Source organism: Oncorhynchus tshawytscha, linkage group LG30 (genome assembly GCF_018296145.1).
Source record: "Oncorhynchus tshawytscha isolate Ot180627B linkage group LG30, Otsh_v2.0, whole genome shotgun sequence".
Taxonomy (NCBI): domain Eukaryota; kingdom Metazoa; phylum Chordata; class Actinopteri; order Salmoniformes; family Salmonidae; genus Oncorhynchus; species Oncorhynchus tshawytscha.
In genome coordinates this window covers 1,385,088-1,406,230 of record NC_056458.1, presented here as the reverse complement: position 1 = coordinate 1,406,230, position 21,143 = coordinate 1,385,088, and the positions used below count along the sequence as shown (strand labels likewise).

At 44.1% G+C, this 21,143-nt stretch overlaps 1 protein-coding gene across 2 annotated transcripts; it reads left to right on the top strand.

Moving 5' to 3' along the window:
- Nucleotides 1-1,424: 1,424 nt before the first annotated feature.
- LOC112229025 (rho GTPase-activating protein 24) lies at nucleotides 1,425-7,481 on the top strand. Of its 2 annotated transcripts, none has more exons than XM_024394902.2 (7): nucleotides 1,425-2,830; nucleotides 3,037-3,244; nucleotides 3,404-3,533; nucleotides 3,697-3,770; nucleotides 4,067-4,188; nucleotides 4,585-5,635; nucleotides 5,846-7,481. In XM_024394902.2, exons 1-7 carry the CDS (start codon nucleotides 2,737-2,739, stop codon nucleotides 6,081-6,083), a joined length of 1,917 nt encoding a protein of 638 aa, XP_024250670.1. In that variant the 5' UTR covers nucleotides 1,425-2,736; the 3' UTR covers nucleotides 6,084-7,481. The 2 variants fall into 2 exon arrangements, with proteins under 2 accessions (XP_024250670.1, XP_024250669.1); XM_024394901.2 differs by having other exon boundaries at nucleotides 1,426-2,830; nucleotides 3,401-3,533.
- The last annotated feature ends 13,662 nt before the right edge of the window (nucleotides 7,482-21,143 follow it).

The window sequence follows — 21,143 nt, the reverse complement described above, 5'->3', positions numbered from 1 at the left end:
CAACATTGGGTTTACCAGCATAGCAAACTAGCATACGCAACAACTCTGCAAAATGTGTCCTACCCGGTTGGAAAACAGTAACGAACATAAGACGCAGCACCCCTTCTGTGGGCAGAGGGTTCTTGAAATTTAACATCCAATATACAATTAGCTGTTTCTGCTAATAAAAAATTCTCCAGACCTCAAAAGGAGGCGTGACAACAACGTGGTTTTGAGGTATGGCCCTTCAAGCCTCAACATACGGGGCGGCAGGGTAGCCTAGTGGTTAGAGCGTTGGACTAGTAACCGGAAGGTTGCAAGTTCAAACCCCCGAGCTGACAAGGTGCAAATCTGTCGTTCTGCCCCTGAACAGGCAGTTAACCCACTGTTCCTAGGCCGTCATTGAAAATAAGAATTTGTTCTTAACTGACTTGCCTAGTTAAATAAAGGTAAAATAAATAAAAATACAGGGTGGACAGGCTGGACATAGAGTGGTTCCACCTAGAGTTCTGGAAACAGAGCACAGAAGCACAAGAGAGAGCACACAGAATGAGCTGAGATAGCCCATGAGATGTGCAGGCCTTGTGCTGACTTCCCTAATGTGAGAAAATATTGATCCTTACACACAGACCTGAGACAGGCATTGGAAGAATGACTTACATAACCATCCTTTAATATTTCCATCAAAGAACGACAACATCAGGCCATAACAGAGGACAATCACTGAGTCAAAATACTCCCTGTTCTGCTCATGAAGACCTAAATGTCCTTAGATTACTGTTGTGCCTATCACAGGAATCTCACCCCGGAGCCTGGTCAATGCACAGCAACACGTTTCACAAGAGAGATTAACATTCCCAATGAATTCTCCGCACCACTCCGGAGCAGTTAGTCCTTACTTCACTGAGCCTATTGCCTCTCTCCGACACGTCCTTCAGGAGAGAGATTTTCACAGATTAGAGGCCATCATGGCTCACTGAGGCCGTACATCCGCCTCTTTAACATCCAGCCAATGTCCAGCAAGAGAGTCAGAGAGCCAGACTCAGCTGGGGCTGGGGCTTATCTGTGGCCAGTTTAGCCCCATATAGTCTTGGACCACAAGGGGTGGTTCATAATAGCTCAGTGGAAAATTACTCTATTAGGGTCTGGCTGCCTCTAGGCAGAGTAGTATGCTAGGACAGAGGGGAGTGTGTGTGGGGGGGGGGACAAAAAGGGTTCAAACTCATTTATTCTTTTGTCAATCTGTGACACTGTTCTCCCTTGTTAATGATTCCCGGCCAGGGAGAGATAGGAGATACAGAGGGTGCCGGTGCCACCTTGGCCATGCTCCAGTGAGTATGGTGGGGGATAGTTTGATACAGGAGGGAGGTTGGGGGAGAGACTAGAGGGGTGGAGTAGGCAGGGGCTGGGGAGGGGGCTGAGCCAGGCTAAATAAAAGAGAGAGTCCAAGACAAAACACTGTGTACTTGTTCTTGTGGTGGGACCGTGGGGATCTTTGAAGGAACCCTAAGGACCATGACGTGAGGAAACAAACATAACCTAATTGGTGAGAAAGAGAGCAGCTCAGGGGGGGACTGAGAGCGCATTGGACAGGGAGGGATGACACTGGCTGAGTGAAAACAATGGCACATTCCTGAAGCATGAGGGGGATTGGATAGGACAAGGAGGGAGAGACACGTGCCGCAAGGACATAGCTTGCTAAGTGGTGCTTACCAAGCACAATTACTGCTGGACAACGCTGGAACGCTAACTTAATCTCTTCTGGGTGGGGAGGGAATAATATACTCCCTGTGGTTGTCACAGTCGTCACTTCTACAATAACATGGACACCTTCTTCTAGGAGAGCTGGTTGACTCTTTTGTTAACACAATCCAGGTTGAAAGTGGTTCCTCTGGATGTTCAATGCTCACCAGATTGAGTTCAGTTAAGCATTGTGGAAGGACTTGTGCCCTGGGAACCAAGGCTGAGGTGAGCGTGAGAGGAGCCGAGCTACTGTACAACTGCCTCCTCGTCTTTATCTGCATTCAGCAACAACGTGTGGAGAAACTTTCCTAAACATTTACTGTGTTTAGTGGTGAAAAGGACCAGTTTAATCAGCTGAACGTTTACTGTTGCTGGACTCTCCTATCTCCTGTTAAATCATTATCTTAGGAATCTAAAGAGGGGAACTTAGCCGCCAAAAATAAAGATGGGTTTTTACTTTCCAAAGTTCAACATCCCCGTAATACATTTTGATATGGCTCATGTTCCCATGGTTGTTCTATTCATTGGCATGTTTGCTCCATTGCATGCCTGAGTGATTGCGAGTTTGTGATATGTCAGGTATGTCACAATGCTTCTTCTTGTAGGATGACATTCTTTCCATTGGAATGCTAATTCTTCTGATTAGGTCACCTAGTTGACCATTGTTGAGCATCGCCAAGGAATGCCTCTGCCTCCTCATTTCTCGAGTCGTCAGAGCGAGGAGCCTTATCTGTTTACCTGAAGAAAGAAAAGGAGGAGGGAAGAGGAGGAGGGAGGGGGAGAAGAAACAGAACAGAAAGTAACAGACAGGAGAGAGTTTCCAAAAAATAGAGAGGTAGATAGGGGTGGGCCGCTTGGGAAAGAACACACTGGTCTCAGCAGCGCCGAGACATTTGAGTCCTCTCATAATCCCCCATCAAACAGTCTGGCCGGAGAGGAGAGAGGGGAAGAAAAGAGGTGAAAAGAGAGAGAGATTTGGACTGGGAGAAAATAATTGTGAAGAGAACAGAGAAGATGCCGGAGAACAAGGCGACAGTGTGCAGGACCAGCAGCTACCTGTCCCACCCTGCTTACAGGAAGATCAAGCGGGTGCTGAGCTTCAGGAGGCGTGAGTATCTCAGGCCCACAGAGACACACATACACACAGACAGAGCGGTAGTGTGAGGCAGGCTGCGTAAATAGGTGGTTTGGAGCATGGAGGGTTCGAGTCCACTTGTCTGAAGAAGGGAAGCTCCCTGAACCATCAAACTCACACTCTATCATCCTCTGTTTATTCATTTAGCCTGGGTGATCTTAAATTCTCTCCACCCCCAGGCGTGTTTGGCCAGCGGTTGGAGGAGACGGTTCTGTATGAGCGGCGTTACGGCGTCCATATGGCACCTCTGGTGGTGGAGCAGTGTGTGGACTTCATCCGGGAGCGGGGTCTTCTGGAGGTGGGGCTGTTCCGCCAGCCAGGCCAGGCCACGCTGGTCAAAGAGTTGCAGGACGCCTTCGATGCTGGGGAGAAGCCCTCCTTTGACAGGTAAGAGCTCTCCAGTCAACGCAAACAGAAACACCACAGTTGAAAATTAAATTAAATTAGACCTATTGGCCTATATCTGTATGTACCGTTATGCGTGTCCCCATACGGTGGTAGAGATGTGCTGTATTTTAAGTGTGTGTGTATTTGACATCCTAGCAGTACAGACGTGCACACCGTGGCATCGCTCCTGAAGCTGTATCTGCGGGAGCTGCCAGAGCCACTGGTGCCCTTCTCCAGATACCAGGACATCCTGGTGTGTGGCAAGAACATCTCCTCTGAGAGGAAACAGGTAAGTCTGCATCCAGCTGCATCATGCACGCCCTCCTGAGATACATCTGATGAACAGCGAGAGACACAACCACCATCCTCTGATCTAAAAGTTCTAAGGAGAAATGTAATTTATCAAGTCCATTGATGGTACTTACAACAATATCTTGCCCGGTGTCCCCAAGGGTTTGACAGAACTACAGCATCTTCTTCATGAACTTCCAGTGGCTAACTTTAACCTGCTAAATTACATCTGCCAGTAAGTCTACAATTGACCTGTCATTCATTAGCAAGATAATGTCAAGACAGCATCAAGATCATTAGCAAGATGTCATCAAGATAACATCAAATCTGCATACAACATACCTCACTTTCAATGCAATTTAAACGCAATACAAATATAATTGTTTGAATCACTAGACTTGTAGCATACAACACACAGTACAACATACATTAACATCTGTTCAACCATGACACATTACTGTATGTTATGTCGCAGCTGTGACAAAATCGACCCTGCCCAAGTCTCATACGGATAAATCACTGCCAAAACAGGTTTTTGAACGAAGTCCAGTCCTATTCCAGCAGCAACAAGATGAGCACCCAGAACCTGGCTACTGTTTTCGGGCCTAACATTCTACGACCCAAAGCTGAAGATCCAGAGAGTATCATTGGAGGTGCGTGTGGGCATGTGAGAGTGTTGTTCAGGAAAAAGGACATGAATCAGAGATAGCCTACAGATATAGAGCCAGACAGAGACAGATATAGACCGATAAAGATAGGGGCTGTGTCTGTCTGTCTGTCTGTCTGTCTGTCTGTCTGTCTGTCTGTCTGTCTGTCTGTCTGTCTGTCTGTCTGTCTGTCTGTCTGTCTGTCTGTCTGTCTGTCTGTCTGTCTGTCTGTCTGTCTGTCTGTCTGTCTGTCTGTCTGTCTGTCTGTCCGGGTGGCCTTGAGACAGTGTTTATATCAACACAGTGTTGCGTACACGCTGAGTGCCATGTGATGCTGTTTGTACGTTGTTGGTACTGTATGTGTCCGGCTGTGACTCTTGTGTCTGTCCTTCTGTTCCCCAGGGGCAGCTGTGGTGCAGCAGCTCATGTCTGAGCTGATCAGGGAGCACCAGTGCCTTTTCTCCAGGGAGGGGGGAAACGTAGACGCCCCCGGTTCCTCACGACCAGATTCTTTCCCCTGTCATAGATGGAAAGGAGACCCATTCGAGGGGGCGCATATCCAGCCCACTGCCCAGGCCCAGTCGCATGACTCCAGGCTTGGCATAACAGCCGAGCGCCTCCTACAACAACAGCTAGCCCACCATCCTTCCCCTTGCTCCCGCCAGCTCTCCCTGCCTCTGATTGCTGAGAGGAGAGGGTCAGCCCAAAGCCCGTGTGAAATCAGTTTAGCCCCACGCCTGTTAAACACAGACCACCAGCAGCCAGCTGAGGGGTCTCTATACCACAGATACACTCCGTCCCAGTCAGAGTCCCAGCCCCCTAAGACAGCACACAGCCCCCACCTTCACTCTCACCCTGCCTCCTCACTCACAGCCTCTGCTTCCACTGTGACAATACAGGCTGACCCAGACCACAGCAGCATGCTGCCCAGTGGCTGGACAGGCCCAGAGGGTCCCAGCTGGGCTGCAAAGCTGGGGACTACTGGCACCAGTGGAAGCAGTAAGGCTCAGGACAGCACTCTGTCTGTCTATGACAACTTGGACACACTCCAGAGCATTGATGAGGTGGCTGCGGATGGTGGTGTGGGCAGCACTGCTGGTCCAGTGGAGGTGGAGGTGGGCATGGCAAGCGTGGCAGACACCAGCAGCTCATGGTCCTTCTGTGAGATTCTGCCCCTGGACGATAGTGGGAGTGGTGTGGTCAGAGCTAGCCTAGGACGGAGGTCCACCAGGTTCCACTCCTTCAGGACTGACCCAGGAGAGGACCTCCATCCTAACTCCCTAGCCTCCTCCTCTGTCCCTACTGATGCCCCCCTGAGCACGGGCAGCTCGGAGGTCTTCCTGCCCTCTGACCCCCACGGCCCCCCGGCCTCCCAGGCCATGTACTGTCTCCTGGCTGGCCTCAGACAAGAGATGGCTAGGCAGAGGGCTGAGTTCGAGGCCAAGATCCAGAGGTAATGGAACTGTGAATAAATCACACCAATGCATCAGCAGTCCTTTTCAAATGTCCATATATATTCTATATACAGTCTTCAACATGTGTCAGGTTACACTAACATGATGTGATGCTGCATGCTACATTCTGGACCACAGTCCTATAGTACCACCAGAGTGAAAGCTGTGTGTGTATAACTCCTTGTCCCCCTTTCTCCTGGCTCTCCCAGGTTTGAGCTGCGTAACGAGGCCCTCCACGGGGAGGTTGTGGGACTGCGGGCCAGCCTGGCGCAGCAGCGCCGCTGGTACAGTGTGGCCGAAATCAAGATCCGCAACGTGGAGCGTGCCCGGGCCGACGCCGACCGCCGCAATGCCACGCTGCAGATGGAGATGGAGCAGTTCTTCGACACCTTCGGAGAGCTGAGAGATGAGGCCAGTAAGAGCGAGCGCATCGTACAAAGCTTCTGATGGCCAGTCAGATTAGAGAAAGATGACACTATCAGAGCACTTCAAGAGCAGCATCAGGAGCATGCAATCACCCGTGATCTGAATGGAATATAGAGTGAACTGTCTGTTGCCATGATAAATCCATATTGGATTTGTCTCATAATGATCCATTCTTGAGGATGGTTCTAAGAAAGCTTTGAGATGGAACCAGCTGGGATGGACAACTCTGTGTCTTGGACATAATGTAGTTCAGCCAGACACATTGACAACCAGAACAGAATGAGATGGAGATGACGGAGTGTAACACAAGCTATTGAACTCACTAAATGTTTCTATAACTGAAATGAGCCCTAAATATACAGAATTAAAGCTTGGAGATTGACACTTACTGGATCTATAATGGAATGGATTGGCTGACAGCTGGGGGTTGGGATAACAGACAGCCCAAGATGCAATCAGTACATCCTGAGCCACATAGGAAAAGTACTGAAAGAGATGTTGAACACAGTGATCATCTAGGAAGTAACAGAACAAGCCAATGGAGCAGGGATATTCAAATCGTACCCTACGAGGGCCGGACTACTGCTGGTTTTATGTTCAACCTTCAAATGAATTGCACCCACCTGGTGTCCCAGGTCAAAATCAATTCCTGAATAGAGGGAAATAATGAGAAAAACCCCCCAGTAAAACTGGCTTCGAGGTACAGATTTGAATTTGAGGGCCATAGAAAAAATATGTGTAAATGCAGAGAGGATGACCTATTCCAAATCTTTGACAAAATCCCACATCCATTTTGGCACCGTGTGAAAGCTGATCTTAAATATAATCTGATTTAGTGCTTCCAAGCATTTGGGTAATGTTCTGAGTTTGTCTAAGAAAAGACTCATACAATAATTATGAATGATGATATAATTTGGGACCCATCGTTTCCCACCTTGTTATGACAGAACAGGCTGAGTAACACCTTTCAACAGAGGTCTTATTAAAAATACAAGACATCAAATCAAATTGTACCTGTCACATGCTTCGTAAACAACAGGTATAGACTCACAGTGAAATGCTCACTGATGGCTCCTTTTCCAACAATGTAGAGTTAAAGATAAAGATACATTTTTAAAAACAGAAACAGTGAAACGAGGGGAAAAAACACAGTGAATAGCAAATAACAATAACAAATAAAAGGAACATGGCTACATACAGGGAGTACCAGTACTGAGTCGATTTGCAGGGAGGGGTCATTTAGGTAGCTATGCACATATAGGTAGGGGTGAAATGACTAGGCAACAGGATAGATAAGACAGTAGAAGCAGCGTATGTGGTGAGTGTGTGTTTCTACGTGTGGGTGGCGTCAGTATGCATGTGCGTGGGTGCTATGCGTGTTTGTGGCCGTATGTAGTATGTGTGTGTGTGTGTGTGTGTGTGTGTGTGTGTGTGTGTGTGTGTGTGTGTGTGTGTGTGTGTGTGTGTGTGTGTGTGTGTGTGTGGGTTGGGATGTCAGTGTAAGTATGTGTAAGTCAGTAGAGGCTGGTGGGAGGAGCTATAGGAGGATGGGCTCATTTGTAATGGCTGGAGTGGAATAAATGGAACGGAGTCAAACATTAGGCTTCCATATGTTTGATACAGTTCCATTGATTCCATTCCAGCCATTACAATGAACCCGTCCTCCTATAGCTCCTCCCACCTGCCTCCACTGGTGTAAATAGAGTCCAGTGTGTGTTCACATAGAGTCAGTGCAAGAGAGTTAGTGCAAAAAGGTTCAACGCACTTAGTCCCGGTAGCCATTTGATTAGCTAGTTAGCTATCTTTTTTATCATTCTTCTGGCTTGGGGGTAGAAGCTGTTCAGGGTCCTGTTGGTTACTGTCTTGGTGTACTGGTACCGCTTGATGCTTGTCCACCATTGTTCTTGTAGCCAAGAAAGCGAAGGTCACTTGACTAAATGACTATTGCCCCACAGCACTCACTTCTGTCATCATGAAGTGCTTTGAGAGTTAAGGATCATATCACCTCCACCTTACCCGACACCCTAGACCCACTACAATTTGCATACTGCCACAACAGATCCACAGATGACACAATCGCTATCACACTGTCCTATCCCATTTGGACAAGATGAATAACTATGTAAAAATGCTGTTTATCGACTACAGCTCAGCCTTCAACACCACAGTACCATCCAAATGCATCACTAAGCCCTGTGCAACTGGGGCCTGGACTTCTTGACGGGCCGTCCCAAAGGTGGTGAAGGTAGGCAACAACACCTCCACTATGCTGATCCTCAACACGGGGGCCCCACAAGGGTGCGTGCTCAGCCCGCTCCTGTACTCCCTGTTCATCCATGACGGCATGGCCACGCAAGTCTCCAACTCATTCATCAGGTTTACAGACGACACAACAGTGGTAGACCTGATTACCAACAACGACAAGAAAATAACCTCAACCTCAAAAAAAACAAAGGAGCTGATCATGGACTTCAGGAGACAGTAGAGGGAGCATGCCCCCATCCACATCAACAGGGCTGCAGTGGAGAGGGTGAAAAGCTTAAAGTTCCTCGGCGTACACATCCCTGACAACCTGAAATGGCCCATCAGCGCCTCTGGCAAAACAGCACCTCTTAAACCTTAGGAGGCCGAAGACATTTGGCTTGGCCCCTAAGACCCTCACAAACTTCTGCAGATGCACCATTGAGAGCATCCTGTCGGGCTGTATCACTGCCCGTTACGGAAACTGCAATATCCACAAATGCAGGGCTCTACAGAGGGTGGTGCAGTAGTCCAAAGCAATCCCTGGGGGGCGAACTGCCTGCCCTCCAAGACATCTACAGCACCCGGTGTCACAGGAAGGCCAAGAAGATCATCAAGGTCCTCTATCACCCAAGCACAGGCCTGTTCAGCCCGTTACCAACTAGAAGGCGGAGACAGTACAGGTCCATCAAAGCTGGGACCAAGAGACTGAAAAATAGCTTCTATCTCCAGGCCATCAGACTGTTAAACAGTTACCAATCGCCTGCCATCGCCCAGTAACCTGCCCTGAACTTTAGCCACTGTTACTAGCCGGCTACCACCTGATACTCAACCCTGCACTTAGAGACTGCTACCCTATGTACATAGTCATTTAACACTGGTCACTTTAATAATGTTTACATACTGTTTTACCCACTTCATTTGTATATACCGTATTCTAGTCAAGGCCTATCTTATACACACTGCCCATAATATACTGCCCATAATGTCTATACACACCATCATATATATATTTGAAATGTCTTTATTTATTTAACTAGGCAAGTCAGTTAGAAGAACACATTCTTATTTACAATGATGGCCTACCCCGGCCAACGCTGGGCCAATTGTGCGCCGCCCTATCACGGCCGGATGTGATACAGCCTGGATTTGAACCTCTTGCACTGAGATGCAGTGCCATAGACCGCTGCGCCACTCGTGAGCTATATATATAAAATATACAGTATATATATATAAAATAACATATATATTCCGGACTCTGACATTGCTCTAAAATTTCTATATCTCTTAATTACTTTATTTTTTATTTTGGGGGTTTGGGTGTATTGTTTTATATGTCAGGTATTACTGCAGTGTTGGAGCTAGGAACATAAGCATTTCCCGACCCTAGCTAAATATGTGTACACGACAAATAACATTTGATTTGACTATGGCGGTTGGAGTTTTAGACAATTTACATTTATGTAATTTAGCAGACGCTCTTATCCAGAGCGACATACACGTTCATCCATTTTCCCCCCTGTACTGGACCCCCATGGGAATCAAATCCACAACCCTGTCAAACAGGACCATTAACTACTGTTTAATCCAATAGCAAAAACCACAGGATACACATTTCAAAACAATACTTAAAGTGCTGAATAGAAAGAAGAGTAGATGGTAAATATTTTTTTCCATACAGTATTTGAGTATAATTTCACAGGCACCATTTGATTTATACATGTATCCAATGGCAGGTTGTGAGCATGATGAGAAATATGTCAGTCTTATTTTTATAATACTTATACAGTACATACTCAGGACAAATAATCAGAAATAGGGGTATTATAAAGCAGTTGGCTACTGTAAAAACCTTTTTGCTCCATACAGCATTGTGCAAGATCACCTTTTCAACTGATACAGTATCGCCTGTCTCTGCTTGAAATGACTCAGCTTATAGTGTATCAAAGAAATTCAGATAATGAGTGGAATATATTATTTTATACAATGGGTGGTTCTAATCCTGAATGCTGATTGGTTAAAACCACATTCCAGTCGGTGTCTATTCCACAAGTTACCACCGGCTAAATCTAAGACGTTAAAATGCCTATTGACTCTGTTCCATCTGACGGCGCAATCCACTGTCTCATCAGTCCAGCCAGGCAATTTATAAACAATTTATAAACTTGATCTCCACTATAAAAATCATCTAGACATTATCTCACAGATTTGTATGAACCATGCTGTCTGTCTCTCTGACATTTGTAACATTGCTTCAATATTAAAATGAGATCTCCAACTGTCCCATAGTAATGAATGTGTCAGATGTATCTAAATAAATGGCACTAGAAAACAGCTTAAACAAATGCAAATTAAGCTACTTTGTTGTTTTCTGGCTGCACTGTTTGACCTGACTGTAAGTTAGCCGTAGTTGGCTAGCTAGCAAGCAAGGGATAAGAACGTTGCCAGCCAGTACGGCAATAGAACGTTTTGAACGAACGACTGGGTTGCAACCATAGATACAGAATAGAGGTTGACCGATTAATTGGAATGGCCGATTAATTAGGGCCGATTTCAAGTATTCATAACAATTTTTTACCTTTATAATTTTTATACCTTTATAATTTTTATACCTTTATACCTTTTTTTATACCTTTATTTAACTACTACTATTTACTACTATTTAACTCAATGACGGTCTAGGAACAGTGGGTTAACTGCCTTGTTCAGGGGCAGAACGACAGATTTTTGTTGTTGTTTTTTGGTTCAGCTCGGGGGAACCTATCTTGCAACCTTACAGTTAACTAGTCCAACGCTCTAACCACCTGCCTCTCATTGCACTCCATGAGGAGCCTGCCTGTTATGTGAATGCACTAGAAGCCAAGGTAAGTTGCTAGCTAGCATTAAACTTATCTTATAAAGAACAATCAATCAATCATAATAACTAGTTATAACTACACATGGTTGATGATATTACTAGTTTATCTAGCGTGTCCTGCGTTGCATATAATCGATGCAGCGCTGGGGGATGATTTAACAAAAGCGCATTTGAGAAAAAAGCACAATCGTTGGACGACTGTACCTAAACACCAATGCCTTTCTTAGAATCAATACACAGAAGTATATATTTTTAAACCTGCATATTTAGCTAAAAGAAATTCAGGTTAGCAGGCAATATTAACCAGGTGAAATTGTGTCACTTCTCTTGCGTTCATTGCACGCAGAGTCAGGGTATATGCAACAGTGTGGGCAGCCTGACTCATTGTGAACTAATTTGCCAGAATCTTACGTAATTATGACATAACATTGAAGGTTGTGCAATGTAACAAGAATATTTAGACTGATGGATGCCACCCATTAGATAAAACGGTTCCGCATTTCACTGAGATAATAAACTTTTTGTTTTCTAAATTATAGTTTCCGGATTCGACCATATTAATGACCAAAGGCTTGTATTTCTGTGTGTTATTATGTTATAATTAAGTTTATGATTTGATAGAGCAGTCTGACTGAGGGATGGTAGGCAGCAGCAGGCTCGTAAGCATTCATTCAAACAGCACTTTAGTGCGATTTGCCAGCAGCTCTTTGCAAGCACAGTGCTGTTTATGACTTCAAGCCTATCAGCCTAATGGCTGGTGTAACCGGTGTGAAATGGCTAGCTAGTTAGCGGGGTGCGCGCTAATAGCGTTTCAAACGTCACTAGCTCTGAGACTTGGAGTAGTTATACCCCTTGCTCTGCAAGGGCCGCGGCTTTTGTGGAGCGATGGGTAACGCTGCTTCGAGTGTGGCTTGTGTCGATGTGTTCCTGGTTCGAGCACAGGTAGGGGCGAGGAGAGGGATGGAAGCTATACTGTTACACTGGCAATACTATACTGCCTATAAGAACATCCACTAGTCAAAGGTATATGAAATACAAATGGTTTAGAGAGAAATAGTCCTATAAATACTATATTAACTACAACCTAAAACCTCTTACCTTGGAATATTGAAGTCTCATGTTAAAAGGAACCACCAACTTTCATATGTTCTCATGTTCTGAGCAAGGAACTCAAATGTTAGCTTTTTTACATGGCACATATTGCACTTTTACTTCTCCAACACTTTGTTTTTGCATTATTTAAACCAAATTGAACATGTTTCATTATTTATTTGAGGCTAAATGGATTTTTTATTGATGTATTATATTAAGTTAAAATAAGTGTTAATTCAGTATTGTTGTAATTGTCATTATTATAAATACATTTTAAAAAATTGGCCGATTAATCGGCAGCGTCTTTTTTGGTCCTCCAATAATCGGTAACGGCGTTGAAAAATCATAATCGGTCGACCTCTAATACAGAACAAAAAGACTGAACGACTGGGTTGCAACCATAGATACAGAACAAAAAGACTGAACCTGGCAACCAAACCGATAGAATGAATGACCAGATGGCTTGGGTAGCAACCCTAGATTTGTGTCGGGACTATATCTTGTGGAAGGATGGAATAAATTAATCAAAATAACGTTTTTAATGAAAATATGTAAATATGTAAATAAATAAATAATTGATTATGTTGTATAAAAGTGATATTACCCTCGAAGCCGGTGTTTGGAGAATATATTTGCACGATTTGCCGGCCCACACGAACTACACCCATGCCAATATTTCCTCAGAATACCGGCTTCTCAGGTATTATCACTTAAATATACAACCCAGTTACTTCAGCAGTGCACTGTACACTACAATATAATTCCAAATGGCAGCACATAGAGTGTCCTATTGAAGCACACTGACTAATGGAGAATGGTGATGTAGTATTTACAGCCACATCCATATATGATTTTGTTTTACCTTCCAACATACATTTATGTCAAATTGATACATTTATGAGGTAAAACTATAAAAATGTAGGGTTCAGCAGTTACCAAAGTATGCACATTAACTAGGCACTACATCATTTTGGTTCAGGAAGTTATAATTTTGAACAGTTCATTGTATTGTTAGCAAATAACAAGACAATCATATCGAAACTAAAGGGAATATTTCATTTTGAAAGCAGTTACTTAGAATGAATATGTATCCAAATTGAGTTGGTGCAGTGAACAAGTGACTTTGAATTGGTCTGTTGTACTCAGTCAGTTGAAAATGTCCTTAGAGTTTTGAAACATGAGCCATTTTGATGATCTGTTTAGATTTTTCTGCTTAGAGTTGTGGAAATGTACCACATACTTGGAAAAAAACTGTAGGGGCCATCAGAGACATGAATGGCATCACAGCAGAGAACTCTCAAGCAGTACAGATAGACCAAATTAACAGTTTCTACCACAGGAGGTTGGTGGCACATTAGTTGGGGAGGACGGGTTTGTGGTAATGGCTGAAGCATTAAAAGTGGAATGGTATCAAATACAACATATGGTTTCCATGTGTTTGATGCCATTCCACTTACTCCATTCTAGCTATTGTTATGAGCAGTCCTGCCCTCAGCAGCCTCCACTGGTTTGTACCTAGGGTGTATAGATTTTAGACTATGTATCTACGTCTTAAAGAAATGTATTAAACACGTTTGATTGTGTTAAACAGCAACCAGGCAAAGTGTCTGTATTGATAACACAGAGAGAGAGAGAGAGAGAGAGAGAGAAGCAGGGTTTGTTCAGTATGATTCGGACCTTATAAATGATGATGATTTAAGAGTCGACCTGCCCCATCTCTTAGTTATAGCTTACAGGAGCAGATTTTCCGACTCATATTCAGATTTTCATTATACAGTAAAATACACAAAACACAGAGACACATAACCCCACTCTATGTCCCTCACACATTCAGTGGAGGCTGCTGAGGGGAGGATGGCTCATAATAATGGCTGGAATGGAGTTAATTCATTCCATTCCAGCCATTATACTCTATTCCAGATATTCTTATGAGCCGTCCTCCCCTCAGCAGCGTCCACCGCACACATTAGATTCACTCACTGAAAAAACAATAACCCAGACAAAAAAAAAGCCCTTACGAGGTTGGGCGGCCAACATTGTGCTGGATAACGGCAGAGGGGTGTGTGATCCATCCCCTTTATTGCATCCATACCCACTGGGCAAAAACTGGTTGAATCAATATTGCTTCCACGTCATTTAAACCAAGAAATTCAATGTGATGATGCTGACTCAACTTCGAAAACAGATTGGATTTGCAAAAAGTAACACTGACAATGTCTGTATAATACACTCTGGTCAAATAAGAAAATCCAACAGGATAAGATAAGAGAGGAATAAAACCGACACAGTAGACAAAGTGTGCTTAGTATTCATAGAGGAGCACCACCAACTTATGATAGTTATTTTCCTGACTTTACTATTGGATGAAAAAGCTGAATCTGAGATTTTTCTGATATGGCACACACAATACAACAGGACAGGTAGACATATAAACAACAAATATGAGGTCTATTTTGCTCAAGGTAAAACACAGCTCGCTGCACATTGATTGTGAAGATAACATTCATGATGACACAGTGTGGATTGCTTAAGGCAAGATGAGTAAAGATACAGTGTGTGTGTAACGGTTCCGTAACCACAGACGCTGGGAGAGGGGAAGCAAGTACAGGGTGTGGTTTTAATAATAAATAGACATGAAACTTAACAAGAACAGCGTCTGGACAAGAGAAACAAAACAGCATCAATGCAGACACGGGAATGAAACTGGGGAAGTGACAGATATAGGGGAGGCAATCAATGACGTGATTGAGTCCAGGTGAGTCCGATGAAGCGCTGGTGCACGTAACGATAGTGACAGGTGTGCGTAATGATGAGCAACCTGGAAACCTCAAGCGACAGAGAGGGGGAGCGGGAGCAGACGTGACAGTACCCCCCCTCCAGGGGCGTCCTACCTGGGCGAGCCTGACGGGCTCGCCGAGGCATGGGAGACTGACGAGCCGACCGAGGCATGGCATGGGAGCCTGCCGAGCCAACCGAGGCTAGTAAGCCTCTCGCGCCAGCTGAGGCATGGGAGCCTGACGAGCCAGCTGAGGCATCCCCGGTTGCTTCGGCAGTGGCACCCGGACCCGACATCACCAACAAAAAACAAAAAAACTCTCAGATGCTTCCAATTCAGGTGTCTTAATTCTGTAATGCTTCCGTAACCACAGACGCTGGGAGATGGGAAGCAAGTACAGGGTGAGCATTTAATAAGAAATATACAGGAAACTGAACAAGAACAGCGTTTGGACAAGAGAAACAAAACAACATCAATGCAGACACGGGAATGAAACTGAGGAAATGACAGATATAGGGAAGGCAATCAATGACATGATGGAGTCCTGGTGATTTCAATGAAGTGTTGGTGAGCGAAACAATGGTGACAGGTATATGTAATGATGAGCAGCCTGGCAAACTCAAGCGCCAGAGAGGGGGAGTGGGAGCAGACGTGACAGTGTGCCCAGTCGGGAAGCCTCTTTTTAAGGGCATCAATGTCCAGAATCCTCAAGATTCCCATTTCCATTTGGTCTTGCCAGTGTTGATTTTCAAGTCCCAAGAAAATGTTCAATGTACTCTCAAAAATACATGACATATTGTATCCACTTTGATTTGCACAAAAAATGGCAGTTTATGGCCCAGCATTAAGATAGCTCTGGACACCAGTATTGGAGTGGAAAATAACTAAATGGGACAGTTCTAAATCATGCAGCGCGTTATGTCAAGATCGCAGATTTTAGAGAAACAACAAATGTCGGTACATATAAGTGTCCTATACCGGCTGAAAGCTTAAATTCTTGTTAACATAATTGCACTGTACAATTTACAGTAGCTATTACTGTGAAAAATGACATACTATTGTTTGAAGAGAGCTCCTAACACAAAACACTTTTTAATGCGATAGGTTTGATAAATCACCTCTGAAGGTGAAATGTATATTTACATTCTGAAATCTTGCTCTGATCTGTCATCCAAAGGGACCCAGAGATAACATGAAGTGTCATTTTGTTAGATAAAATAATTTTTCATATCCTAAAAAGGTCCATATAACACGCACGATCGATTTTGTATTTCCACTCATTCAATTTGCAAAGAAAGGAATCTGTGAAAATCTCACCCTAAACGTTGTTTGAACGAGTCAAATCACGTTCATATCTATTCCTCAGAGATCCTAGAAGGTAACAAGACCTCACTATTTCATTAGGGGTGTAGTCTATCCTATAGGGCACCATATTTGGTCAGAGAGCGACGCCTTCATGGCCAATGACGCCAATGACGCAGGTGGCCATCACTTGAACGACTGTATCTTTGTCAAATAAGCACCAATTGGGGTCAAACAAAGCTAACTAGATAGCCAATGAGCTGGGCTTTACGGGAGTACATGGAAACCATGTAAATGTCGTAAAATGTAGGTACTAATCATTTTGGACAAAAATTATAAGGATATTCAGAGTTATGAAGTTATGAAAACGTAATAAAACATAATATGGCTACTAATACTTGGAAAGCTAAATCAAAGTCCAAGTATACAGATTTGACAATATTTTTGCAGAAAAATGGAATATGAATGTGAATGTCTCCTTCACAATTTGCCCAAATGTACCTGGGGATTTCACATTAAAAGTATTGTAGGCCAATCATTCTTCAAGTTATCCATCTGAAACTTTGTACATACAGTGCTGCCATCTTGTGGACACTATCAGAAATACAACCAGAGTGATGGCTATAATATGACCTTTCTCTTGCATTTCAAAGATGGTGGTAGAAAAAGATTGGTTGTTTTTTTCTTTGTATTTTCTTCTACCAGATCTATTGTGTTATATTCTCCTATATTAAATTCACATTTCCACAAACCTCAAAGTGTTTCCTTTCAAATGGTACCAAAAATATGCATATTCTTGCTTCAGGACCTGAGCTACAGTAAGTTAGATTTGGGAATGTCATTTAGGCAAAAATTGAAAAAAAGGGGGCTATCCCTAAGACCTTTTTAAGACAGCTCTGGACACCAGTATTGAAGTGGAAAATAACTAAATGAAAGAAAGCCACCTATGTGAGACCTACTTTGGTTTCCCCTATAACATTTACCCTGTCACAACACTGACGTTGTACAGAGGTTCCAAACAGATATATTGCTTTAAAGTCAATCAACAGACAGTTAAGCATTAGAGAGTAGATTTAACAGGGCACATTGAAGGATTGAGAGGAAAAAGGAGAGAGGCTATCTTGAGTAAAGCAGACAGAGATGCACAGAAAGGAATAAAATGCTGACTCAAGACTGATGGGAAGATTACACACTTGCATCTTGCCTGTGTTTTGGGGTAGTTGGGATAGTCATATCGTTACCAGAAACAATTTGAAAAAGAACTCAATGCATGATTGTATCTCTGCTTTTATCACTGTTATGGAATGACTTCAAACTGAAGTTGTCTAAAGGGCAATGTATTCTCCAGTTTATAATCATTCATATATCTTTCTTTCAACATCAACTATTTTCCCCAATTTCATTTCAACAATAATTTGTTGAAATGCATATGTATTTTGTGTGGTTTGTATGTCTGTCAAGCCCTGGTCTTAGTATTTTGTGTTTTCTTTCTTTATTTGGCCAGGTCAGGGTGTGACATGGGTTTATTTTGTGTTGTGTTTATGTATGGGGGTTTTTCGTAGGTTTTGGGATTGTGGCTTGGTGGGATTTTCTAGCATAGTCTATGGTTGCCTGAGGCGGTTCTCAATCAGAGGCAGGTGATTCTCGTTGTCTCTGATTGGGAACCATATTTAGGCAGCCATATTCTTTGAGTGTTTCGTGGGTGATTGTTCCTGTCTCTGTGTTTAGTTTGCACCAGATAGGCTGTATAGGTTTTCACGTTCCGTTTCTTGTTTTTGTATTATCGTGTTTATTCGTTTATTAAACATGTATCTTATTAACCACGCTGCATTTTGGTCCGACTCTCCTTCACCCGAAGAAAACCGTAACAATGTCGTATTTGGAGAAGCTGTAAAACCAAGTCTCAGCAGCACAACAATCAATACATAAAAAACCCACAATATACAGTACAGATACTTATGTACATAAACACACATAACATGCCTAAAATACACTGCTCAAAAAAATTAAGGGAACACTAAAATTACACATCCTAGATTTGAATGAATTAAATATTCTTATTAAATACTTTTTTCTTTACATAGTTGAATGTGCTGACAACAAAATCACACAAAAATTATCAATGGAAATCAAATGTATCAACCCATGGAGGTCTGGATTTGGAGTCACACTCAAAATTAAAGTGGAAAACCACAGTACAGGCTGATCCAACTTTGATGTAATGTCCTTAAAACAAGTCAAAATGAGGCTCAGTAGTGTGTGCGGCCTCCACGTGCCTGTATGACCTCCCTACAACGCCTGGGCATGCTCCGGATGATGTGGCGGATGGTCTCCTGAGGGATCTCCTCCCAGACCTGGACTAAAGCATCCGCCAACTCCTGGACAGTCTGTGGTGCAACGTGGCGTTGGTGGATGGAGCGAGACATGATGTCCCAGATGTGCTCAATTGGATTCAGGTCTGGGGAATGGGCGGGCCAGTCCATAGCATCAATGCCTTCCTCTTGCAGGAACTGCTGACACACTCCAGCCACATGAGGTCTAGCATTGTCTTGCATTAGGAGGAACCCAGGGCCAACCGCACCAGCATATGGTCTCACAAGGGGTCTGAGGATCTCATCTCGGTACCTAATGGCAGTCAGGCTACCTCTGGCGAGCACATGGAGGGCTGTGCGGCCCCCCAAAGAAATGCCACCCCACACCATGACTGACCCACCGCCAAACCGGTCATGCTGGAGGATGTTGCAGGCAGCAGAACGTTCACCACGGCATCTCCAGACTCTGTCACATCTGTCACGTGCTCAGTGTGAACCTGCTTTCATCTGTGAAGAGCACAGGGCGCTAGTGGCAAATTTGCAAATCTTGGTGTTCTCTGGCAAATGCCAAACGTCCTGCACGGTGTTGGGCTGTAAGCACAACCCCACCTGTGGACGTCGGGCCCTCATACCACCCTCATGGAGTCTTTTTCTGACCGTTTGAGCAGACACATGCACATTTGTGGCCTGCTGGAGGTCATTTTGCAGGGCTCTGGCAGTGCTCCTCCTGCTCCTCCTTGCACAAAGGCGGAGGTAGCGCCTCCATGCTCTGGACACTACGCTGACAGACACAGCAAACCTTCTTGCCACAGCTCGCATTGATGTGCCATCCTGGATGAGCTGCACTACCTAAGCCACTTGTGTGGGTTGTAGACTCCGTCTCATGCTACCACTAGAGTGAAAGCACCGCCAGCATTCAAAAGTGACCAAAACATCAGCCAGGAAGCATAGGAACTGAGAAGTGGTCTGTGGTCACCACCTGCAGAACCACTCCTTTATTGAGGGTGTCTTGCAAATTGCCTATAATTTCCACCTGTTGTCTATTCCATTTGCACAACAGCATGTGAAATTTATTGTCAATCAGTGTTGCTTCCTAAGTGGACAGTTTGATTTCACAGAAGTGTGATTGACTTGGAGTTACATTGTGTTGTTTAAGTGTTCCCTTTATTTTTTTGAGCACTGTATATCACTCTATACTCTCCTTAGGAACTACACAGACCAGAGCCTGAAGTACTGCTTCTTCACACAGAAGAGGCTAATGTCCTCTGGATTGAAATACATGAAGATCTTGCATCACAGCTTGTTTAATCAAGTATTATTTTTTAGTAACATGCAGCAATGTCTTTTGTTAATCATTAAATATTCCTGATGACAAAACAGTCGTAAGACATTATAGCCTAGCCCTAGTTCAATGCATATGTACTTTATACTGATATTGTAGCTGGTCAAACTACTTATTTGATCCATGATACAGTATGAATTGACTATTTAAAAGAGATACCTTAATGGGCAAAAGAGTAATTAAGGGAGAGAGAGAAAGCTACATTTAAATGTGAATAATTTTTAGTTTACAAAAGAAAAGTGGATTTCTTTCAATTATTCTCTCAGTGTTTCACTATGGGATTTCGTTCGAAACACCCCTAACTCCAAAGTAACCAATCCCACATGTCAGTTGGACCCTGTATAAAACCACACCCTTGCTCTCCTCTTAGCGACTGGCTTTTCTGTTTTCCTACTTAACTGTTCACAAGCTAACTGCAAGGATAGAGCTGCCGAACATAGGATTCCGGACCCTGTTGTGAGGTTTGAGCACTGACCTTTTTCGAGTAGAAATGCACTTTTCTACTTCTCAGCTAGCTTCTACGCCAGCTGTTGTGACTTGGGTAGCCCACGCCGCAAGCTAGCCACGCTTTTCTACCTGCAACACGGTTAGCCCACGTCGCAAGGCTCAAGCTAACTCCACTAGCTTGCTGCAAGGCAAACTATTCATGCAATCCTACCTGCAACACGGTAGCATTGTTAGCTTTCCCCCTCGTCTAGTATAGCCTGCGTTTACTCACTTGTGCTAACTCGCCTGAATGGCCCAGCCACACAGCTCTTTCGGTCGTGGGAGCAAGCTTACCTGAAGCCTATCGCTACCCTAGCACAACCCCTTCAGCTAGCACTGAGCTAATTACAACACACCTGTGGCTGCTAGCTAGCTATTGCTTTCTGGCCTTGTGGCTATAGTGTTTTCTACTGTGCTTACTATTGCTATTCATCAGCCGCAAGGCTTCCTCCTTCACTGCTACCTACTAGCGACTACTACCTACCTGCAAGGGTAGAATTTTTAGCTGTTCTTTCGGTTGAGAGACACGCTTTGTCCATCACAAGACTAACAGAGTGCTAGTTTCCTCAGGCTTCCTCTGTGCTTACTAGCTAGTCTACTAACACATTAGGTGAACACTACTACTACTGGCTCTCCCACCCATAGTAGAATTGCCAGCCTGCTCTCTTGTTTA